Here is a 25,624-nt window from a genome sequence, read left to right as displayed (position 1 = left end):
TGCACAGCATTTATATGTGGGCAGGTATCCATGTAAAACACTAATTCCTGAGTTTTAGGCTATCAGCTTGCTTTCATAGCCTTGACCAAATAACTTATTATCTTCATTGCCTTTTTCTAATATAGCTACCTCATCAGACAACATAGTAGGAGATTAATATTCAAAGATGAAATATGCTAACCACTTTAACTGTAAACTAAATAAAGATTGGGACATGGAATAGTAAGTGAACGGTGTGGAAATTGGAGATGTAACGACAAATTATTTTTTCACATTTCAAATAATACACAAATTCATTTTTAAATATTTAAATAAATTTCATTAAATATCAATTTAAATAAATTTCATTTAAATATCATTACTGCTGATAGATTATTTTTTTTTTCTGCACAGGTATCTTGGCTTTGAGACTAAATTATTCCAGGTTCTAAATGCTCTTCATTACATTCTGGTCTTTGTTGTTCTCATACCCACAAATTAAAAGATATCAATAAATGATAACTGGGCATGCATCCATTGAAATTCACTTTCTACATTGTTTCATGCATCATAGTAACTGAAATATTAGAATTACTGTATTGTTTGTGTGGCTGATGAATAACCTGAATAAGCTGTTAGAACCTCACCATGCTTTAGGAAAGCAGAAAACATTTATCTTTGATTTAGTTGGAGATGGACAGATTGATTTTTTTTTCAGCATAGGAAAGAAGATGGTGTTGGATATAGATGGTAAATCTCTTAAATACTCTAAGGGGTTCTGCACTCCAGACAATCAGAATGGCTCCATTCCCTTTTTGGTGGACATGACTGAACATGGCATTTGTTGGAAGGATGTGCATCTTACATGTCTATTGCACAAGATTAGCAAGGGTCTATATTTGCCACTCGTCCTGCTGCTGTGTATTGCTCCCTCTGAGGCTTGGCCACTGCCTGCTGTTAACCCCTCCTGTGTGTTCAGCCCAGTGCAGACAATCAGTGTTTCCCCTGTAATAGTGGAAATATTAATAGTGCCTTTATGTTCCAGGACAGCACCTTTTTAGCTGAACGTCCTTCTGCAGATGAGTCAACTGTCAGCAATGCCCTGCCCTTTGATTACCCCAAACCAGATTCCACCTCAGACAGTGAGCAGGCCAGTGACAATGATATCCAGCCAAGACCAGAGAACGTTGACTATGAGGCCGGTTTGGCACCTGAAGCTCCACTTTCCTCAGAGGTTGATGTCACTTCTTTGCCTGATGGGCAGAATTTAGAGACTACTCATTTAGTCACTGTACCAGTGCTAGAGCATGATTCTGTGGACTCTCTGGAATGGCTTTCAGCCCACAGTTCTTTAGATGGTAAGTTAATGCTATTGACTGAAGCTTAAATTTGGATACAAGTATTTCCTGATACTCACCAAATTATAGTTCAGTAAATGAGTTTTCAGAAAGGTCTGGAAATTTTTACCTTTTTTGTGTGCATGTATCCAAGAGCTATATACCAAGGTAAAATGCTTGTAATAGCTAATAATACCTCTCTCTTCTGGAAATGATACATACATGGCACTTGTTAAATAGCATAGAAGTAATTTTGTAGGTCTTGACTTGGCCCACAGAATAACTGAATGGAAAGTGAGAGAGGTTAACAGGGGTCCTTATGACTTTGGTATGAAAGGCCGGGATATATTATGGAATATGTGGAACACAGACCTACAGATAATAAAATTAATGAAATTTGACACTTTTTATCACAAACAACATCTAATTGTCAATTTGTTTTTATTTTTAATGTTTGAAGATACTGGACTATCTGAAGACCTTTTGCCTTTAAGTCCTTCTCACCTTGTGCCTGAAGAATCTCCATCTACCAATGACTATGCAGTTCCTTTGCTTTCTGCACCAACAGTGGCCTCTTCATCAGTCATAGAGACTGATATTAAAGAGAAGGAAGAAGTAATTCAAGGTAGTCCTGAGGGCAGTGACAGTGCAGACTCTGTGGAAGAAATTACTTTTCCCTTAGAAGTGCCCCCTATGGAAGACGAAACTGATATATTTCTTGGAGATAGAGTTACGTATGATGATGGGTCTGGTTCAGCTTTTGATGGTTCAGGAAAAGAAATGGAATCAAGTATCTGGCCTTGGGAAGAAGCAACCCTGGAACCAGTTTTCTATCCTGGTCCTGATAGCTGGCTTGAAGATGACAATGAGTCTTTATTAATCAAAACTGAGGATATTCCTGAAGGCATGATTTTAGACTATATTCTTAACTCTGGGAATAAATTAGATTATGATCTTTCCAAAGATGAGAATGAAGGGATAGTCAATATAAAAGATTTCCTTGATGAGTCTGAAATATTTGTCTTTCCAGAGACTACAACTCCGCAAGCACCTCTGTTACAGACAGAAGAGCCATCGTCTGTGGAACCATCTACACAGACAGAAACACTGGGCATGTATGACTCCTCTTTTGTCATGCCAACTGGAGAGGCCCCTGTCTCACCACCACATACAGATCTGTCTGTGGAAGATAGTCTCCATACATCTATAGGGACTGTCGGTATGGAGCAACCTGAGGAGTCTAGTGTAGGCCAGAACATAATCCCTGAAGTAATTGAACACCAAAGCGAAGACAGGGCAGTGGCAGAAGAACTATTCACAGTGAAGCAGCCAGATGTAATGGAAGCTGCTACAATAGGAGACTTGGACACAATCTCTTTAGAAACTATTCTGACTGCAGATCCTTCTGTGGAAAAGCCTGTTTCTTCCACAGAAGAGCAGCAAGCCCCAGATTCATCACTGGCAGACCAAGACACTCATGGATCAGCAGTGAAGGAAGCAGCTGATGTTTGGCCTACTGACAGGGCACTAGAAACCTTCTTAGATCAGACAGTGCAACCAGCAATGCCAGTGGTTACTCAAGGTTCTGCAATAGATCACACCACTGTCCTAGAGGGCTTTGCTGGACAGGATGATACAGAACATGGTACACGTATTTCCATGAGCTTCAGCACTGTTATGGATTATCAAACAGTGAGTGTAACAACAAGCACCATTGAGCTTCCGTCCCATCTCCCTCCTGTGGGATCCACGCCGTCATTGTCTGTGGCTACCTCAACAAAGCTGGCAGATGAAACAACAAGAGTCCTGGATGTTTCAGTAGACCTGGGTCGTGTTAGCACTGCCCAATTTTCACCTGAGCAGACTGAGGGGGGAAGGAGAATTACTGAAAGTCCCATTGAGCTAACAACTCGTGTCCAGTCCACAGAGATGGCCAGTGTGGCTTGGGCCACCCATGAAACTCACTACAGCAGCACCGTCCCGTCCCGAGCTCTAGTCGTGTTCTTCAGTCTTCGGGTTACCAACATGATGTTTTCAGAGGACCTGTTTAATAAAAACTCCCCTGAATACAAAGCCTTGGAGCAGCGATTCTTGGAACTGGTAAGAGTCACTTCTGTGCTAAATGTCCATTACCAGACAGACAAAAACTGTTGGTAAATTATATTTAGTCATCCCTTACAGAGAGCAACACAAAACTGGTGTTTACATATAAGAATTGTGTCCCTCTGTGGGGAAAGCTCCATCTGGAAATGGGTGGTGGGATGCTGTTCATCTCTTATTCAGATAATAGTCTCTCTAAAGGAGAACTCCTTAGCATCATGGAACAGCTGCTCTGCTGGTGTCAATGAATACAGCAGTGTAGCTGAAGTCACTACTACACTCCCCTTACTTGCTTCCAGAGTGCTCTATATTTAGTGTCTAGGGAGGAAGAAGCAAGAAAACCTGGGGCTGTGAGCAGGTAACTTTTCTGCAACACATTCAACCTGTCCTTGGTAAGAGGTAGCTTGGAGAATTAAGCTGTTCCTAACCTGACTGATGACTTGGAAAGCCTCACAGGAGTTACACAGCAACAACTGACAAATTTTAACTGGGAAATTCCCCTCTTCTGACTGAAACAGACATTCTCCTGTGAGAGATGAAGGAAGCAAAGCAGAGAGAGGGAAGGAGGACATGATTGAAGGAAAAACCCTGTGAAATGGCTAGTATTCCAGGTACTTAGGTCAAGGGAGAACACAACATGTGTCCTGAGAATTGTGTTTCTGAATTGTAGAATTTTAGAAACTCCTTGCAAATTGCTATACTCTTAAGAACTGCCTGAAGTATTCAGGCTCCTGGCAGGCTGCCAGCACAGACCTCAGCTGGGTAAAGATTAATGCCCTTGATGTAGGATTTGGATAAAATCATTCAGACTCTAATTTTCTGCTGCAGTAACAGTGCAACTGGCTTGATCAGAGAGAGACTCAAAGATTCAGCTTTTCTGTCATATCCTGTGTGTTGCAGCTGGTGCCCTACCTTCAGTCAAATCTGACAGGATTCCAGAATCTGGAAATCCTGAACTTCAGAAATGGCAGCATTGTGGTGAACAGTCGAATGAAATTTGCCAAACCTGTGCCTCGGAATGTTACCAACGCTGTGTACATGATCCTGGAAGATTTCTGCAACACTGCATATCACACCATGAACCTGGCCATCGATAAATACTCCCTGGATGTTGAATCGGGTAAGGACAGCAGGAAACTGCAGCTTAAAGCAAGAGATCCAGAAAAATTTCTGCTTTGAGTGCTAAGGATCCCAACAGCTCAGAGGCTGCCCAGTGCTCTTCACAGGCTGGGCTTTAGAAAGACAGTCTTTCATAGAGTAAAAACAAACAAATGAAAATCTGCTCTGGGACTAAAGAAATGAACATCAAAGTGGGAGCCAGACAGAGAAAGCTGTATGGGGTCCATATAGATATATGGAGAAAAGATAACTCATGGAATACTCTGTACAATGCCCCTGTGTTTGACCTGGGGAGTGGAGGAGAAGACAGCTCAGGGAGAACAGTGGTGCCCATCTCCCTTGTGCTTACTTTCATGCATGGTTTGAACTTACTCCACATGGTTATTCCCACAGGTGGTAGCCAGTTTACCTGCCAGGTGGGCATCTGCACAAGTAACAGTTGCTGCCTCATGCTTGGGGAAAGGTCTTGGTTGCACTAAAAAGTCACAGGCCCTCTTGCTTCACTTCTCTGATACAGGCAGGAGGTTGTTTTGTTTTTTTTCCCTCTTCAAGTTAGCCAGTAGTTTACCACATTTGCAACCTGGAAATATGTCCTGATTTAAGGTTAGAGAAAAATAAGAGTGATGACCTGTTAGCATATAGGAGCTGTTCTTCCCAGACAGATCTCTTACAAGGATGGTCTAATTAGCATGGCAAATGTTCTGATATTGATTGTTTAGCTGTATGCCAGCCTCTTAAGCCTGATACAAGTGAGATATCTTGAATGCTACAAGCTTGTGCTCCTTGCAGACAAAAAGGCAAATCCCCTTACAGCAGATGGCAAGTGCCTGAAATCCCACTGCCCTTCACCATATGCTGCCTAGGTTTCCCATAGCAAGAAATACTGGAGATCACCTGTGATTTACTCATTTGTAAGAGAGAGTTCCAGCAGACAGAGAAAATAGGAGATACTGTCTGTTCCAGTATGAGAAAGATTACTTTATACTTGCTTTTTTGACTGTTTTTTTGGGTGGTCTTAGCCATGCCACTGGCATGTGCAGACAGAGGAATATTTGCTAGTGCTTGTTCACCTTAGCAGAACCTTTTGTTACTCAGGAAAGATACACAGTGGATTTTTGTGGATTATCAAGAGACCATTAGAGAAGAAGGCAGCCAGCACCTTGTCTCAGTTAAGGCTCTCCCTTTCATTGACAGTTTTTGCTCTGTGTATTGTCAGGCGAGCAAGCAGATCCCTGCAAGTTCCAGGCCTGCAACGAGTTCTCTGAATGCTTAGTAAATCGCTGGAGTGGGGAAGCTGAGTGTGTCTGCAATCCTGGCTACCTCAGCATCGATGGGCTGCCATGCAACAGCATTTGTGATCTGCAGCCAAACTTCTGCCTGAATGACGGCAAGTGTGACATAAGCCCTGGACAAGGGGCCATTTGTAGGTAGGTCACCCTGCTGCTGGAAGTTGTGCTTTCTGGATGAGAACTCCTGCTGACCCCTCTGTTGTAGCATTGTATAAGATTTGTCCAAAATTCTGTGTAACACTGTGTAACAAGTGAGTAGATTGTGGTTATCATTCATGTTGTGCTGCTCACTGCAAGTCACAGTATTAACATTAGTTTTCCTATGTATAGATCATAAATGAGACAGTAACAAATTCACAGAACAGGAGCATCAGAAAATAAAACTAACAAGGAATAGAGGTTGTAATGGAACACACTCAGTTGTTCAAATCACTTTTATTGGCCTTTGGGGACAGAATTTACCTCCAGAGGTTTTCTCAAGTAGCAAAGTGTTTGATAGTGTTATGTCACCTATAAGAGTTAATCCCATAACAGAAATTTATATCTGAACATCACATTGATAGTGCATAAACACATTTAATATACTGCTTTTGGTCTGGAAAAAAGCATAAAAGTAAATCATTGTACATTTGGGAGAAAACATGTGGGTTCATAAAAGGATGAAGGAACAGGCCCCAGATATTTGCTTAAAAAAAAAAAAAAGGTAAATGCATCTGAACAGGATTGCTGTATTTTGCAGGTAATCAAAAAGATGCAAGATGCAGACAACTTGGTGATGCCCCTGACACAGCACTTTACTTTTTACTTTTCAAACAATGTAATAGTCTATTTTGTAAAATAAAATGTGCCTATCAACAAAAACTAAGAAAATGACCACAAACAATATTATTACTACTAGTAGTTATTTATGTTTCTTCATGTGATTTTGTTTTTAAAGTTCACCTAGAACTTCTCTAAAGTCAATCTTAGACTGTTAACAGAAGAAATAAAAATGGTTTTAAAATTTTAAAATTGGATATTATCACAGATGCATTATACATTTAAACATTTGTGTGATAGTGTTAATCAGAAGCAGGTCGGTATCTGAAACCAAGCCAGTTCTACCTTTGCAGTGATGATGTATTACATGTAAGGCTCAATCAGGGCAGGAGTTTTTCCTCAGTCTAAACACCTTCCAGTTTTAACATCTCACAGGGTACTGTAAATTTCATAAAGCACAGGTGTTTTCCACCATAAATGCATTACCCTTTTGCTATTTTTCCTACCTTAACTCAATTCTGTGATTGGGGTAGTTCACCCTGGAGAATAGGAGGCTCCTGGGAGAATCTTTCTGTGGCCTTTCCATACTTAAAGGGGGCTTGAAAGAAAGGTGAGGACAAACCCTTTGGCAGGGTCTGTTGTGATAGGGCAAGGCTTAATGGTTTTAAACTAAAAGAAGGTAGATCCAGACTAGATATAAGGAAGAAATTTTTTACAGTGGTGGTGGTGAAACACTGGAACTGGTTATCCAGAGATAACCAGTTGGTAGATGCCCCTGGATTGGATGGGGCTCTGAGCAACCTGATCTAGTTGAAGATGTCCTTGCTCATTGCAGGGGACTAGATGATCATTAAAGGTCTCTTTAAACTCAAACTGTTACATGATTATCTACCAAAATGTATGTCCATAACAATAATAACATTAGTGATTGGACAATGCAAAGATATTTTTGGGGTGATTTAACTGAGGGCACATCATAACAGGAACTTAAATACATTAACCAAAGCTTTTGCTGGTGTGTAATTTCCCTGTGTTTCTTTGTGGCAGGTGCCGTGTGGGAGAGAACTGGTGGTACAGAGGGGAGCACTGTGAGGAATACGTGTCTGAGCCACTGGTTGTGGGTATTGCAATTGCTTCTGTGGCAGGATTTCTTCTTGTGGCATCTGCTGTCATCTTCTTCTTGGCCAGAACCCTTCGAGATCAGTACACAAGGAGTGATACTGGGGACTCCCAGGGGTAGGTGACACCATCTAATATTTTAGAACACATCGGCTACAATAAGGATAATTCTGTCATAAGTCTTATATCACACGGTTTACAAGCAACAGGACGTACAGGCACCTCCAAATGCCAGGCTTCCTTAGTCTATCTGCTGCCCTTCCAGGCTGCAGAGAAGCTCACAGTGTGTTTATTGCTCCCCCAGGCAGGGTGACAGCCTCTCGTCCATTGAGAATGCAGTTAAATACAACCCCATGTATGAAAGTGACACGACTGGCTACAGCCATTATTACCGGAGATATCCGCAGCTAACGTCCTACAGTTCCACCAGTGCAGAGACATCCACAGACTACAGCAGTGAAGAGATCAGGCACATTTATGAAAACAGTGAGCTTACTAAGGAGGTAAATGACCTTGTTTTCATAGTAGCATGGGAAAGATCATGGAAACAGTAAGCTTATTCCACACTTCTAACCTCAGAGGTGGGCCCGATCTTTCCCCGGTGTCTATGCTCCAGATAATCAGGTTGCTGCTGCTGCAACTATTTAAAAGAAGACAGAAAAGCTTGCTTTCCCTGCTTGCTTTTAGAGAAAATTATGGTTTTGTCCTGACCAGTAATGAATTTGACATAATACAGGAGCTGACCCCTTAGGTAACTTCATGGGATTTGGGGAGGTTTGATGTATTACTCGACACAACATTTACCTTTTAAAGCCAACTCTCTTACATAAGAGTAGTTGCACAGTGAAAAACTGGTACATCCAGGCCCTTTCACAGAGAGCTTTTTTTTTGGGTGTTTTCTGATTGTTTTTAAAGTTAAAGTCTTTCTATAACCTGCAAGTTAGATCACATCATATTTCTTCCTGTATACACAGTATCCAAGGGTTACTGTAGAAGGCTAAAGAGAAGGGATTTGCATCCCAGAACTAACCACAGATGCTTAAGCAACTGTGAGAGGCATGAATCCAGTATGTAGCTGGTAGGCAAAATATCTGTGAGAGATAAATAGTTTTGTGAAAGCCTATTGAAATGCTACACTCTGTCCAAATCCTGGTTTTTATTTGAAAGTGAAGTATTACTGAAGTAAAATGAAGTGCTTCACTTATTTTTTTTTTCATTTAGAAAAATTAAAATAAATAAAATAAAAAAGAATTTTAGCATTGGAGTGCCCAATTTCAAGCTCCACTCTTTGAAATAGCAACACACAGGAGCTTTATTTCCCCAAACCCAGAAATCGGTTATTTCAGTAGCATTCTGATTTCTATTATGTACTTACAATTCTGTTTATTGTATTCTAGGAAATTCAGGACAGGATTCGAATTATAGAGCTCTACGCTAAAGACCGCCAGTTTGCAGAGTTTGTTAGGCAGCATCAAATGTGAGTGAAATATCTTGTCTGGATAATGAATTCCTTTGATATTTTGTTCTGTGGCCTTTACATTACTGTATTATATTTTAAGGTTCTAGAAATGCTAGGACACTAGAGGCAAAGACTTAAGCATTATTTTTGAAGAGGTTCAACCCTTTTACAGTATTTAATAATCCCAACAGTCCCAGGGGAAAAAAAAAAAAAAAAAAAAAAAGCTGTGGAGAGGAATCCCAGAGTTAATGGGTGTCAGAGCTCTGACCTCAATTCAGGTCCTTAAAAGCACAGATAGAATCTTATTAATTCTTCTGGCGTAATTCCCATTGCCCAGTGCTTTGGTTAAAACCAGAAATTTTAAAAAGCCAAAACAAAAATGCTAGTTTGTCTTGAGTTCTCAAGATTTGGCAACTGACCAGCACCAGACAGATCATTGGTATAGTCCTGTCTGGTATGGTGGGCACCGGCTGTAACAGAAACTTTACAATTGCAAACAATTAATCAATCTGAGCTGTGTGCTTTGATGAAAGCTAAGCACAAGGAGGGTCCTCAAAGACTGAATTGTTAGCATGAACTCTATTCCTGCTGTAGGAAGCAGCAAAGCACAACTTGCTGGGTTACTTTGAACAATACTGTAGTACAATTCCTTGGCATCCTATTAAAAATATATACAGGAGCAAAATCTCATGTTCCCAGATCTTCAGCAATATTTTGTTTTAATTGAAAGGAACAGCAGTTCCCATTTTTCCATGTCAGTAGTTAATTTTTTCATCTTGAAAAGGATCAGCATCTAGATTTTCCACAGCTGGAAACAGTAAGGGCTGCCTTGTATAAGCCTTGAATCCAGTGCTTGAAAGAGATGAACTTAACCACTGCTTTTCTGTTTTTCATTTTAGGAAGCTGCTTTAAGAAAAAAAGAAATTGATAGAATACACGTGGGAGATAAACGCTACCTTGCTGCCCCAGCAACAGGCTCAGATGTAACTGCAAAGTTACTTATAGTCTTAACATTGCATGAATGGATACAGATGTTTTCTAAATGAATGGTTAAAATGTCCAGATGTCTGTTAATCTCAATTTCTTCTGGCTTTTCCATGTAAACTGACACTTTTAAGAGGTAATCAGAAGTGGCAGAGGTTATGAAAGTTCATTTCTCTTTAACTTCAAAATGGACATTGAAAGATTATGTATACAAAGGTAAAAAAAAAATCTCCTCGGATAAGAAAAGACACATGCACAATCAAAATAAAATGCACATTGAAAATCCCTGCCTGGCATTTTATCCCCTCACTGGAGCTTCCAGTGGAAATCTTATGGGCATAAAACACTAGCAGAAGGAAATATTTGATTTGCAAATGAATGAGTTGTATGGGAGAACTATTGTGCTAGAGTTATTAGCATTATTTTAAAGCATTCACAAAATTTTAAAGCAGACACAAAACCTCATTGGAAAAGTTTTTCTTCTGTACAGATGCCTGATGTACATTTTGCTACCTGGCATTAGCAAAGCAGAGGATAGCACCAAGCCTGCAGTCCCCTGAGGGCTCTCCCTGGAATACAGGGAGCCTTGGCCAGGGTGGACAGTGCTTCTGCAGCACACTGCAGTGTCTTTAAAGCCAGGATGGGTGGTTCTCCAGCTCATTCTGGCAGACACACAAGCTGGGGCACAGAAGGGCTTCTATTGTACAAATGTTCTGTGAAGCTTAAGTGACTAACATTGATTTTTACTTTTTTTTGTATGTAGACATTTTGTTTCATATTTTGTAAGTTAATTGCATTATTTCTTTGTTGTGTGTTTCCTTCCCAGCTTGTTTTCATAATGGATTTAGTTGTTGAAATAGAATGATGACTAGTTTTAATAATGAAATACTATGCTGGCATTTGTGCCCATTCTTTTATATCTATATTATATTTAGTGTTTATTCAGTGTTGAATTCAGCCAACTAATATTTGAAATTACTGTATTGGGCAGTAGCCTGCCATGAGTTCCATTTCAAAATCAGGTACTTCAGTCCTTGTACATTTGGTAGATATCAGCACTTTCCTGCGGGGAAGGGAAAAACTGAAATTATTCTTAGTTTATTGGAAATCAGCATAGAATCCCTTAAACAGAAGAAGCCTAAAGCGTTTTGAAATAGCTGAATTGAGAGGGAGACTTCCAAGTAAAGAAATGGAATTTTACCTTCAAGTTATGAAGAAAATTCTGACTATATGTTAAGCTGTGTGCGGGCTCTGTTCAGTCACCCAAGGTCTCTTGTTTAAGTCATTAACACAGCTGTCAGGGTTAGGGCATCAATTACAATCACATTAGCTTGTGCTAGCAAAAAAGGCCAAGTGATTTATTTTTACATCTGTAGTTCTCGGCCCCCATGTGCCAACAGCCACCTGATACTTTCTAGAGTTAAGTGACAGTGAGAATTACTTGGTTGTCTTTAAGCAGCTTAGCTAAACAACAGAATATTTCAATGCAATTTTTCTGCACGTCCTGGAGAACCTCACTGGATCACTTGTGTGGTACCTTCTTGCCTTGAGTGGCAGGGGATGGGTATCAGAACCACACATCTGTCAAAGAAATGCTTATATAAAGCACTGAAAGCCAAATAATGCCAGACAGCAGGAAATATTATGGTGCTGCTGAACATTGTGACCAGACGTTATGAGACAGAGGCCCACGGGCTGTCAGAGCAGCTGGTCCAGACTTTGAGGCACAGCCCACTCCTCATGGCCCTGCAGCAGCATGGCTGAGCCATCCCATAACACCGGGGGCTGTGATCAGAGCAGAGGATTGCTGGGCTCAGGGTGGGCAGCAGCTTGGGATGTGTTTCTGTGCAGCTCAGCTGCCAGCCCTGGGAGATTTGGTGCTGCTCCTGCTGGGTGCAGCAGTGGATGGCAGCTGGGATCACAGGTTTTCAAGGTATTCTGCTGTGCACAAGCTGAGATGAGGTTTGGTTACACTGAGTGTGAGGTGCTTCAGTGAATACACAGTGATATTTTATTTGTGTATGTGTGTATACGTATGAACATGATGATATGTTTTCACTACAATAAAAAATTATTTCCAAAATATTTTTTCTATAACATTCATGTAGAGACTATGAGTTTGACATGGAGAAGGTGTCTTAGCCATGAGCATTTGTGTGTGTGTAGGATCAGAAAATTGTTTTACAGAGTTAGCTAAGCTGTTAAACTCCTTTGCTAAAAAAAAGTGCCAAATATAGTTCATTAACAGTAGCAAGGTTATAGACTGAAAATTTGTGCTGGAAAGCACATTCCTGGGTGTTTGTTTTCAGTTAAACTCTTTTGAAGATGTTCCATCCCTAATCAAAAAGCCAAGAACTTAATGAATGATTGATTTTCTTTGGTACTTTCCCAATCCAAGGCAAAGATAAAGAACTCTAAATATCCTAACAAAAGAAACAGAAAAACCCCCAAACCCCCAAAACAACAAAAAAGCCAACCACCACCCAACCAGCTCTGTGTACAAGTCTATCAATCTATTATCAGTTAGCATGCACTTTTTCACTTGATAAAGTAAAAAGTGCAGGTTTGAATGACTTGGCTTAATTTAAGAGCATGAAAAAAGCAGGTATTGTTTACTAAATGCTGACAGGTCTATCAGCATCTGTGGCTCCCCTCAAGGCTGGAAACACTGGAGAAAATGAGGTCCCCCAGGATGCTACCAGCTGCCCCTTTAACAGAGGATCTCAAACATGCAGCAGCCCAGGCTGGATCTCTCAAGGCCTCATTTCTAAACCTCAAGGCACTAATCCACAGTGGCAGAATTCTACCAGGGCCCGAAATTCTAACAGCAAACAAGTGTTCAGAGCTGCAAGTCTAGCACACAAGCCTTTCAGGAAGCAGTATTTGCTTTTTCGCAGAGCACGGAGCCTTTCCCAGCAAGAAGCTAAAAGATACCAAGTAATTGAGTCTCTATTCCATGAAGCCCCAGACTGTGAGCTCCATGTACTGCGAATAACAGTTTAGTTCCAGAAAAAAAGGCTTTTTCAGGTTCTCAGATACAGCTGAAACTACAGCTTCTCCTATCTCCTCGAGACCAAGGAAGGGCATGAATAAACTTTTCAGGTTTTAAGAACTTACAGCTTAAATGTTAGAATGGAAAAAGCCTTTAATAATCAAGGTTTTCATTCACATTTCTCATCAGGCCTGCTGGAATTGGTCCTTATTCTAAAGGGCTGCAGGAATATGAGAAGACTTTGAGCCCTCTTCCCCATGGATTCTGTGAAGAGAGGCACACAAAGGTGCTAGAGCTCCAGCATAGGAACAGTCATCTCATCCTGTAAAACAAAACAAAAATATTCATCAATACCAATTTATTTGTCTATCTGTAAGCATCATAGGACAGACACAGACTGACTCTATACAGCATAGGAAATGGGTCAGGCATCATTACTGTTTTAAATATTAGTAAAAAACTCACAGGGCTTTTTGTGGTGTTTGGTTTATTTGAAGAGTACTACAACACCAGCAGCATTTCTGTCTTATCCTTCTGCTACTTGATGCAGTTTGGGAACAAATGCATAATCTTCTATATAACATTGATCCATTTGCTTTGGTTTCATAACTGGAAAAAAATTCCAAAGCTATTCCTGTGCCAGGATTTTTTTTTCATTTGTCAGACCAAGTGGGAAAGTTTTGGTTTTGCCATATTTACCACAAATTAGCTCTCCTATTCTACATTATTAATGACCCCCAGGAATTTTTGTTGAGTTCCTGTCCTCTTTGACTCTTGTTTGTGCTGCTACTCACCCTCCTTGCTGGGTCACCCACCACACTGAGCAGTGCAGGCAGCTCTGCTTGGAGGATGGCAGCAGGTTGCAGGACTGAAATGTCACTTGCCTGAGGTGCTACAGCTGTTCTGAGCCCATTCCTTTAGTTTTCCTGTGTTTCCAGTTAAACATAAAAGTAGATTTCAACTCTTATTTGTTTCAGGATGAGAAATACTCTCAATACTAGTATTTTGTGAGACAGATGCTGTTGAGTTTGCGTGGGTCCCCAGGACGAGGTGAGAGACCAGTGAATCTGACTCCATGTTCTTAAAAGGCTAATTTATTATATTATGATATATTATATTAAAGAATGCTATACTAAAACTATACTAAACTATAGAGAAAGGATACAGACAGAAGGCTAGAAGGAATGGTAATGAAAACTCATGACTCTCTAGAGTCCCAACAGAGCTGGACTGTGAGAAATCATTAAGTAAAAACAATTCATATGAAACCAATGAAACAATCACCTACCACATTCCAAAGCAGCAAAACAGGAGAAGCAAATCAGATAATTATTGTTTATCTTTTTCTCTGAGGCCTCTCAGCTTCCCAGGAGAAGAATCCTGGGCAAAGAGAATTTTTAGAAAATATCACAATGACAAGATGCCAATTTATATTATTTAAAAATCAATTCTACCATCAGCATATCTAAGGACTTTGTTTCTGTGCTAAATATATTAAGTTGGAGTAAATTACACTTAAAGCCTGACCTTTTAGAAGGAGACATTTCCCCCAGCTCTCATTTATACAACTAAACCAACAAAATATGGCTGTCTTGAGTCATTGGAGTTTTAAATGTTGTTCAAAGATCTATTAAGCACAAATTAGAGTTGGTGTTAATTAGGCTTGCAGTTTCATCTCCACAGCTGATTACCAGATGGGGAAACCATGCCTTTCTGGAAAGATTGACATAGCTTGAACAGAAATTAAAATGGGAGCAATAAAGGATATATCTATACATCAAAACTTTATGTGGTAGCACAGGCTTGTGGCTGGATAAAAGAGAGCAAGTGAAGAGATATATTTTCAGAGGTGAGCTTACAAGCAATCTGAAGTGTGAAAGATTTCCATCTACTCATGGGAGACAGCTATGAGGAAATTCACTCAGCCCCACCTAAAGATTACACAGCGATTGTATGATCACTTGTCTCAGAAAGGGAGGGGGATGCAGAACACTTCCAGCAGCAGCACAAGACTTGTTTCCTACTGTGACCTACAGGTAACTGCACTTGACTGTTTGTAGATCCCATCATCTGCTCAGTAAGGCAGTGGCTTTTCTTCCCATCCCTAGTTTCACATGGAAAGATCAAAATGCTTTGATCCAAAAGAATGCTTTATATAGTCCTCCAGTAAACCAGAGACTGCTGCACAGCTTTTCCTTTTTCCTTTTTTTTTCTTTTATTATTTATTATTATTTAAAGTTATTATTATTATTTAACGTTTTGATTAAAAAATTAAACCGAAACAACCAGAAACAACAACAACGGCAACAAAAATCAACAAAACCTTCCCGCGCTTATTTTTAGTGTTTGCTTTTTACCTGCCCCCGTTAGGCATGGAGACAAACCCACAGCCATGGTGGGAAGGCAGTGTGGTCTACAGAACTCTTCCATGTCGAATTCTCACTTTGCTCTTTCCACCACAGCAATATTTATAAAGTCAGCATGCGAATATCTGTTAAAAAAACCTATCAAGTTTCAAAAACGATCCCACACTGGAATGTCCTCCCAGGGCTGGTAGGGAATGTGAATGGGAGCCTCACAAACACAGAAATTGACCCTTAAATCATTAGCATTATGCAGATAGCTCCTGATGGGACATGCCTAATGCAACATGGAATACACCGAGCTAACAAAAGCAGAAGCAGTGGGCATGTGACTTCAGAGTAAGGTGGACAGTAAATACTTTGGGATTACCTCTAAGAACATTGATGCCACCACAGACATTTTCCAAAGAGCAAAGCACATGAGAGCTTTTCACTTATCTGCCAAGAAAAGAAAGGAAATAGAAGCTCCTGGTAAGAGAACCAGTCCACAGTTTGCAGTAGACCAAACCAGTCTCAAAAACAGAATCATTTAGCCTGGAAAGATGGAATAAAGTCATGTCAGGAAAAACAAAGTAAATTAAGAGGTCATATTTTAAAGGTTTTTTCCCTATATTAAGAAAAGGAGAAATGCCCCACAGCTACTATGATTTGATAAACCTTCTAGTCAAGTTAAGCTTTTATGTAATTATCCTTAATATTGCTTTGCAAAGGGGAGGGCAGAACTCTGAGAATTTTGCCTAGTCAGGCCCTCTGCAGCCTGCTATGCACACAGAGATGAGCAGGGAGGAAGGTTTAAGTATGCTGTGTGCATCTATCCTTGAAGGTTACATGGAAAATTTTGCTTCTGAAATATTAGTGAGGGATGTGCATGACCCAGTAGAGCAGAGGTTCTGCAGCTTCACTGCTCAGCACCTATTCAAGAACTGTCTTGTATCAGGTATTCTCAGCTGTCTGTGAACAAACTTGTGAGCTGTGCACTGTTTCTCTCCAGATGGAGCACTGCAGCACCCCTTGTAATCACTTAAAAACCTGATTAGCTGTGATGACCAGTATGTTTCAGAAGCACTTAACAAAACTTCCCACTCTTTAATTACTTGTGTGTAAAAACCAGGTGATTTTATAACAGGAAAAACTTGGTCATGGAGGAAAAACCTTGCAACCCAACAAAAACAGGAGAGCTGTTCAGCTCTGTAATATAGAAAACCAAAGATGAGAATTCTCCAACACTCATGTGAACTTCTCATGAACATTTCTTAAACCAGCTCTAGTTAACTAAGCCTCCTGACATACAATGGTTGTGCACTGTCCCCATTCTACTCTGGGAAAAGGGAAATCTCAAATTTAGCAAAGATCAGTCATTAGAGGATGCATTCAGGGACCAAATCTGAAAATCAGAAGTATTTATCCAGCTTTAAATGAAAGATCACACAAGACCCCACTGAAAATTAATGCTGAAAAACAGAACTGGTACAGCAAAATGCCATTACTTCAGCTGCATTTTATAAGACCATCAGCTGTCTCATACATCTGGGATTATTTGATCATTTCAGGACATCTGCTGATCTCCAGGGTGCTTGCCTCAAAACCCTGCCACTCTGAGCTTTCTTCCCTCTACTTAGTATCAAAGAGCTTAAGCTTGGAAAGGCCTAATCAAAACTTGGTTCAAATTAAGGAAGAAGCCCAGCCCACTAGCAACAGCAATACTAACTGCTCTACATCCATATCAATTGGATCCCACTTTGGAGTGCTTTTGAGGCTGGGAGGAAGGAGCAAAAGATGGAAAGAAAAACAGAGAAAAGACAAAGCTGCAGTCTGAGTCAGCAACAAGAGCTCAGATACAAGTTTATGTGAAACTGTAGGAACGGAAAGAAGTCTCATCCACCTGTGTTTATAGGGTCTTTCCAAGGGCAGGACAAAGAACTGATGTCAACCTACTCTAGTTAAAAGATTTTTGGATGATTCCAACTGATTAAATCTCATTTGCAGCTGCTTTCAAAATACATTATGGACAAACACGATTCTCCTGAGCATCAGCAAGAAGACCAAGGCAACTACAGCCTACCAAGCGTCAGCTCAGTGAAGTTGCCATAAAATATGGAGACCATAAACATACTAGAGGGAAGATTGCCAGCTTAGCTTGGGTTCAGGGCAGTGGTCTAGGGATACAGATCCCGTCCAGGGTAGCACAGATTGAAGTTCAGTGAAGGCTAACTTGCCCTCCTGGGTAAGCTATTCTACATGGACTGTGAGGTTGCTCAGGTTGCTTCCAGACCAGGGGACCTCACAGAACATACAAGTGATGGTTTGATCAGTGCTGATCTGCTGCCTTGATCAGAAATGGCTCTGGAAAAGCAGGTTGGCTGCAGCTGGCAACTGTTGGCCTGGAAAGGATCATCCCATGGGGCAGCCCACATGACCCTGGTCATTTCACCTGCACTGACAGCAGCTGTCCTCTCAGCATGACCCCTATCCACACCTTCCCTTGGGTAGGGAGGCCAAGCTCTCTCCCCAGTAATGACAGGGCAGTTCATTTTGGCCAAGAAGGGGTGCCCTGGCTCTGGTGGGTACTCACATCTGGCACACACAGTGCTGTACTGGTTCTCCAAATGGCAGAGGCTGGAAGGGTGCTGGGCACTGCTCACTGCCAAGGGTGGAAACACTGCAGCTGTCAAACAGACATTTTCCAGTGTCTCCTGAGCAGACAGAACCACAAAGAGAAAAGTGTTCTTCGGTTTCAGGATCTGACAGTTCACCTCATAGCTTATTATGGAATGTGGTTTCATGACAGACTCCTCTGCAGAAGACATCAACTACTGGTACAGTTTTTGCTTCTTAAAGGAAGACTGAATAAATGCAGTCCTATTCCAACTGTCAGCATAAGGTTTGACATTTTATTTGCTTTTTTGTTTTTTTTTTTTACTTAGAAATTATTTCTTTAAACCATGCTGGATTATCTTATGCCTATAATTTTCAAAAAGCAACCTGTTTACTCAGATATTGACACATTACTGAGAAATCTGCCACAAGGTGTTTCTAGAGGCACTGTGTTGTAGTCAGGGTGCTTTTTGCAGAAAGTTGGCTGAACATCACCCTGGACACTTAGTAGGCTGAAGAACATTCAGCCATTGAATAAATCCCTGAGAGTTGTCCCAGAATTGATCATGACCCAATCTTGAAAAATTCTGATCTAGGTAAACTCCTTCAACACAAATCCTTTCCTTCACACCTCCCTCCAAAACTGCCATCTACCCACAGAGTCACCAAGGTCCAATCTTTAACTGTATCTTCAATAAGCTCTGCTCCCAGAACCTCAGAACAGTCTCATCCCAGTCTAGTAGATCCTTGCCAGCAGTGACAGTAAGCACTGCAGCTCACAGCAAAACATTTTTGGCAGTAATAATTAGCTATTTTCCACCCAAACACATATCACTTCCCAAGTTATCACACTTATCTGCAGTTTGCCTCTCTGCTGAGGCTGCTAGTGACAGTCCATAGCCACTGGAGACTGCAATGATAAGCCACCAAATCACTATCCGAGGACAACTGATTTTCTAGTTGGCACTGTATCTCATGAGCACTCACACAAAACCCCATGTACTCAAAGTTACATTTTATCTGAACATTATCCACATAAATAAGTATGGATGTTAATAAAAGGGAGATGTCAGCACTAAAAGGCGTGGAAAATTATTTTAGGAATAATGAATACTTTGGGGATTTACAGTAGCATATGGTACCTTTCACCTCCAATTTACTGGTACAAATCCAGCTAGAGCAGCATGGATAAAAACCTTTACCATCTGGTGACTTATTACTTTATGGAAAATACGCAGGTGTTTATATCTCACATACACAAAATCCACCACCATAACTGCAAGTCCAGTTGACTTTCTCAGTAGACAGATCAAAGAGGGGTAGAACACTCTTCTCCCCCTCCAGTAGAACTGGTCTATCTACCTGAGAAGTGAGGACAGCTGAATGCCAAATAATACTACCAATCCGATATCAGAAATTAAAATATGACCATATTTTATTCTCTTTATTAGGGAAGAGGATGATTTATGGTTTTCAACCCAAAATCTCATCTATATTTCCTCCATCATAATGCCCTAAAGCAGTAGGTGTAACAATATTCTCCTTTCCTAAAAGCTTTATCTAGCTTCTTAAATCATTGCGGCTATAGCAATGCTACTTTACCATGATTCACATTTAGCAGTTCTCATATCACCCATAACAAGGAAGCCTGAAGTAATCAGCTTCCACGCCTCCATGAGTTCTTTTGAACATTATGCATTTTTATTCAAGAGTACCATCCAAGTTTGATTTACCTGGTTTGTTAATAGATTTGCTCTCTCATGCTCCAATTTCTCCCTATGAGTTAGAAAGGTTTTTTGCTAAAAGAACTATTATCATTAATAGTGTAGGAAACATGCAAGCAGTTACTATCAGTTTTTAAATTAATAGCAACAGGTACATAAATGACCTCTGAATTTCCTGTTCACTTATCACTTGGAAATGTGGAAATCACTTTATATACAGGAGAAGTTACTAGATGTTTAATATATCTAATCTTTCTTAGTGGCATATGGGAGCTTCTCTGAATAACTTGAAACTGGGATAGTCAAAAGACCATTTGCTTGCCTTCTTTAAAGCTCGATTTTTATCCCAGAGCAAGTAGTGTGTTTTTGGCTGAGGCTGAATGCACGCTACTTTCACATCATGTAAGATCCAGGAATACAAATCGCATCAGAGAAATCCCTTAAGTTTCCTTGGCAAATCTGCACCTGTTGTTTTGTAGCCTCTTAATAAAAAAAAACCCCAATAAGGGTTCTTATTTCATTACCCCATATACACTTTACTGATCAAAGGCATGACAATGCAAACAAGAGACTTTCTATTCTTTCTCCTTTGCCTGTTTTATTGGGATGATTAACACACACCAAGTAAGACAAAGCTAGAAATAGCTAAAAGGGATTGAGATCTGCCAGAAACACCATCTTACAAATCATATTATGTCTTTTCATATTCCAGTCACACCAGCTCCCTAGTCTGACCACCTGTGTCTGGATACACTGTCTGGCAGGGCTCCCCAGGGAACATTTTCATGCATCTGCTAAACTTTTCCAGGTATCTTTGGGCTTTTATCCTTATTCTGAGAAAAATAATATTAAAATAAAGAATCAATAACTACTTAGTCGCCAAATATTTGGAGCCAAAAGTAGCCCTGTACAACAGAGAACAGTCTGCATTACTTCAAAGTGACCAAGCTCCAGGCTGTAGTTTAAACACAGTGTGCACCTCAGTCTCTGTAATGACTTCTCCCTTCCAGCTCTATCATGCTATTAATTATACAGCTGCTGAACCACAGTGGAATTCCTGGCTGAAAGAATGTGCAAAGTTTCAAGGGGTACTCTTCTAAAAATGAAGCACAATGCATGAAGAGTTACTCAAGAATTTCAAGGGCCAGAAAGTCACGGGCCCAGATGCCTGCCATATCTGCATGGCCTGCTAGAAAGACAGCCCAGTTTAGGATTTTCTTGACACTTTTCCATTTAAGATTTCAATCCACAGCCTTTGTCCTTCAGATTCTTCTATGTATTTGTGGCACAGACAGAAGGAAAGACTGCTTTATTTGAACCTTGCTTTCACATATTCCTGTCTCCCATCAAAACACCTTCTTTAAGGCTCTCTGTCAGCTCGTGCACTGCTCTAGCAAGTTTTCCACCAGGAAAACAACAACAATAACATAAATACAAAACCAGAATGGAAAAGCAACCATCTGACACAGGTTTAAATACAATTACAAGCTGGCTGAAATTAAATGGAGTCCTAGAAAAGTGATAAAGGGGCAAAGTTTGCTTTGAAATGGACCACAAAACTTCAACAGAAGCTTGCGCTGTTCTAACAAATGGTAAACCAGAAGGACAGGAGGTACCAGAGACTCTCTGCCATCCCCACAAAACCAGCTCAAACCAGAGTGCAGTGGCATTTGCAAAGCAAACTGGGTGTCTTATTGGATGCTGTGTAAAACCAGAGCAAAGATCCCAAGAGGTTTGGTAAGGTGTCCAGTTCACAGAGTCTAAGCTAGCAGTGGCTTGCCACAATTTGCAGCTCCTCTAGGACCATGCTTTCCAAAAGCCAGAGAAATTAATTCATGATTGGTGCATCTGCACATTGCAAAGGCTTCTGCAGTAAATGCTCTGAAGCCTTGTGGTCCATGTTGGAGCATACATCATCATAACCATGCATGCAGTTACTTTCTTCTGGGTGAGCCTAAACTCAGAGTGCACACCTTGGTGCTAGTCACTTTTGGATTTACATTTGCAGTAATATACAAGGAAAATTGCCTCTAACTTTGTAATCAGCAAGCTTCCTCACTGTCAGGACTCAGCCTGTGGAACCTGCTGAGCCTGCTGTGCCTTGTTAACTCTTTTAGCTCCATCTCCAAGCGAATAAATAAATAGGTAAAATAAAATATCAAACGCAGATTTTTTAAAAAAAATGACACACAACTACTGCAGCAGACTTCAATGTTATTAGATGTACCAGAAAACACTCAGAAAAAAAAAGGGGTGTGTGCTAAGACTATATTATCTCTTACCATTTTCCGCACCCCAGTTTCTCTTTTAGTTTCTTATTTTTTGCTCCTTTAATTTTCTCAACTTCTCCCACTCCTTAGCTGCATTTCTTATAGTATGGGTATAATGTAGTATAATATTTATTTTTCTCCTGTCATAAAGTGGGACTTGAAGGTGTGTTACACACTAAATGGCTGCTGAATTTCTCATGTGCTATCTCAGGTGTCTCAATTTTAAACAATATTTTGTATTCCCTTATATCCAGTTGCCTTTCCTTGATCAGATTGTTATGCCCCAATATTGTAATTATCATGAGCTAATAATTGAAAATAAGGACTAAAATATGTCTGTCTTGTTATTCACCTGTAATAAAACAAGCTGTCTGAGACTGGAGAACTTTGCATACAAAGACATTTAACAAGATCCTGTGACCTGACAGTGAACTTAAAAGAACTAGACAACAAATGAGAAGTACTCAGGCATTTAAACACAGAGAGGCTCTGGAGGCGTTGCTTGGATTCTGGGCTCACTTCCACTTGGAGTCCTCAAACCTAAATACTATTCCCCCCAGCTTTCTACAATGGAACAGCTTCACTTCCAAAAGGGAAATGTGATGGCCACTCTTGAAGGCATCTGACAGCAATACCTTTCAGCATGAGCATGTATGTGGACTTCATCCTTGTCCTCATTTACACCCTGACTGAACTGACCACACCAAAATGACATACTGCTTCAGCCATCACCATTTCCCCTCATCTGCCTTTGGCAGTTCTGCTTTACATTCTGTACATGGATACTGTGATAGAGATGAGCCTCAGGGTACAGAAATACATGAGACTGGGTTTATTTAGCATAAAAATCAGCATATCTGTGTAATACCCATAAAAAATCATGACTTTGTACACACCCAGAGCTATCCCAGCCAGCAAGTTTGCACTGTCCTGTTCTCTGAAACAAAGATGGAAACCAGTGCCAAAGGGAACAAAGCTCTTGAAAGTTAATGCATGCATATTCTGCTAGAAGTTTTTTCACATTCTTAACTCTGTTAGATCCTAAGGTGGCTTCTTCCCTCAAAAACTGTGCGTACTTACACTACTCAAATGTGAATTTCACAAACTGCTCACAAAGAAAATAGGTTTTGATCCATCTTTTGTCAGCTCCTGGATCCTGGCCAGAGTTTCACTTTTTATTTTTTCCAGGCATTCTGTAATGGTTTTAAACACAATGTGGTCAAAAACAATCTTGGATTCTTCCTCTGTAAAGATATCACACTTGTGACACTGACCACAGCATTTTTTGTGTGTGTCTCATCTCCAGCCTGTGCCTGCTATTTCTTTCTTTGTAATACCTATAAAATCTGGTCTCTCTCAATAGCTTGATATTTTTTCTTTCAGCCCCATCACCACTGGCTTTCTACACTCATCACATTTCCTCACAGCTATTCAGTGTAGCACTATTTAGATAGTTACCCTAAGCAGTAGCTTCAGTTACACTTCCTTCACTGATCAGTCATCCTCATAAGCCTGGAAGCTCTACCAGGACTCATCCTCTGCCTCCAGGAACATATTTACCTTGTCTTACACTGTACTGCTTTACTGTGCTGCCATCCAGCCCATTTAGTGCCACCACCCTTTGCTGTCCCACTCTGTACCACCTCCAATAGAAAACTCTTGTCCACAGCTCTCTGTGGAGATTTCCCCATCTTCCTTTTTGAAACACTTTTCATGATTGGGGTGACTGGGGTGATTTCCCAACCCCACAGACATGGTTTCCCAATAGGAAATCTACCCAACAGATGTATCAAATAAGTGCTGCTAACTTAAAAAATCCCACCAAACCCAACTTACAAAAGTAAGAAAAGGAAATTTAACTTCCTTTTAGTAACAGAGAGAAGAGGATCCCATTTCCAGTTTTTTATATAGTTATAAACACGCCATTCTTATATTCTGAAATTATGTCTGGCCTTGTACATTTAGTTTACAGAATCACATTCAGTTTCCTCTGCTCTGGGCCATATTCCTAGCTGTCACAGGGTTTCTGTGTTGTTCTGAGCAAGCTGCTAAGTTACTAAATATCTGGAAATCTGGAGCACCTACTTCCTCTACCACAGAACCAAGGGAAGTACTCAGCCTTCTCAGGTTAATGGTAGGCCAAATTATATTTATCTGTATGCCTTTTCCTCAATCTATTAATTGTTCTCCCCTAATAATTAGACAAGGATTATATTAGTGCCTCATTTGGGTGCTGAAGAGGTCCATTAAGCATCTGAGGAAAGTTCACACAGAAGCTGTACAAATTAATATTGGTAAAAGAGCAAAACTAAAACCCAACAAAAGCCATTAAATCTGGCCAAAAATAAACAGAAAAGTAAAGCAGTGAAACACCTCAAACCCCAATAGTGCAGGACAAATAAAGATTCATGAAAGATCGTATAACCTGTTAAACATATATTACCTCTCCTCCAAATTACATGTAGAATTCTCTGCATTTACATGGTTCTCCTTGTGTCTCACTAACCACAGTGTCAGGGTCTTTGCAAGCTGTCACCTGGCATAAGGAGTAACAGTTGTCTTAAATTAAAATTGCATGCTGAACTAGCAGCACAAGGGCTCATTAGAAAGAATGAAGGAGAAAACCTGGCCAAACTTCTCTTCAATTTTCATTTATCCTTTAAGGACAATCAGGAGAGCAGATGGCGTATCATTCCTGCACAGCTTCTGAGTAAGGAAAGCTGATCCATTTATTTAATAGTCTTACCTCCTGTCAGTCCTGTCTTTGGCAAATGGCATAGTGCAAGCTTTCCCCTTACTACAAGATTTCTTTCCTGACAGGCTTGGAAAAATTTAAGCTTTCCTGTCAGTCAGATGAGTCCCTTTATCCCATTTGGCAACAAACCAAGCAAGTCTGTAAAAATAGACTGCCATCTGACTAAGCAACTGAGAGAGAGACTGTAGGACATGCTGGAATACCAACCTGAATGCTAGTTAATCAGCTGATGCCTTTCCAGCAACACCTTCTGGCTGCTCATAAAGCACAGGAGACCTCTTTCAATAGTGCACTTAAAAGAACATATTTAAAATGGGCATTTGCTTTGTCTTCTTTGTGAGGATGTGTGTGTGTTTTTGTGGCTGTACTATAGCTTCCTGATTTTAAAGGTTTGTTAACTTGAGCCTTTCTTATGAGATCTCTCTAGAAAGTCTCATGCTATTTTCTTTTCATCTTTTGTGCTTTGGGACAAAAGGGAAAGATAAGAGACTCAAAACCAAACATAGTGCAGAAGGCCTTAGTTCAGAAGACTTCTACATGAAGGTTGTCTGATGTAGTGCATACTGATTTGGCAGACAGGAATTATCATTGTTGGCTATTAGAAAGGCTGCAGACAAACATGGATCCATCTTTGTGAAAACGAAGTATTTCATGGTACTCTGACAGTATCAAGAGTATTTTGGCATTATTGACAGAAAATGTTTCATCTAAAATACATTAAGCTCCCTCCATTCAGATGAATCACCAACACAAGCTAGAAAGACACAATAAAGTAACTGG

At 40.4% G+C, this 25,624-nt stretch overlaps 1 protein-coding gene and 1 long non-coding RNA gene across 3 annotated transcripts in view; one reads left to right on the top strand and one right to left on the bottom strand.

The window, feature by feature from the left end:
• IMPG2 (interphotoreceptor matrix proteoglycan 2) overlaps window positions 1-12,165 on the top strand; it is a 53,780-nt gene extending 41,615 nt beyond the window's left edge. Inside the window, exons 13-20 of the mRNA XM_041464084.1 lie at window positions 1,025-1,337; window positions 1,777-3,416; window positions 4,317-4,536; window positions 5,752-5,962; window positions 7,631-7,819; window positions 8,007-8,205; window positions 9,100-9,179; window positions 10,061-12,165. Coding sequence (XP_041320018.1) covers window positions 1,025-1,337; window positions 1,777-3,416; window positions 4,317-4,536; window positions 5,752-5,962; window positions 7,631-7,819; window positions 8,007-8,205; window positions 9,100-9,179; window positions 10,061-10,073 — 2,865 coding nt within the window. The 3' untranslated portion in view covers window positions 10,074-12,165. The remainder of the gene's footprint in view (window positions 1-1,024; window positions 1,338-1,776; window positions 3,417-4,316; window positions 4,537-5,751; window positions 5,963-7,630; window positions 7,820-8,006; window positions 8,206-9,099; window positions 9,180-10,060) is intronic.
• Window positions 12,166-13,283: 1,118 nt separating this feature from the next.
• LOC121351671 lies at window positions 13,284-24,905 on the bottom strand. 2 transcript variants are annotated; one of them, XR_005954821.1, is made up of 4 exons: window positions 24,836-24,905; window positions 15,871-16,034; window positions 14,426-14,517; window positions 13,284-13,459 (listed from the first exon to the last, which is right to left on the bottom strand). It is a non-coding gene; the product is annotated as an uncharacterized LOC121351671 (long non-coding RNA). The 2 variants fall into 2 exon arrangements; XR_005954820.1 differs by lacking the exon at window positions 24,836-24,905 and adding an exon at window positions 23,170-23,269.
• Window positions 24,906-25,624: the final 719 nt, after the last annotated feature.

This window comes from Pyrgilauda ruficollis, unplaced genomic scaffold, assembly GCF_017590135.1.
Source record: "Pyrgilauda ruficollis isolate IOZ18807 unplaced genomic scaffold, ASM1759013v1 scaffold17, whole genome shotgun sequence".
Taxonomy (NCBI): domain Eukaryota; kingdom Metazoa; phylum Chordata; class Aves; order Passeriformes; family Passeridae; genus Pyrgilauda; species Pyrgilauda ruficollis.
The sequence above is the reverse complement of the archived record's forward strand: the minus strand, read 5'-3'. Positions and strand labels throughout refer to the sequence as shown.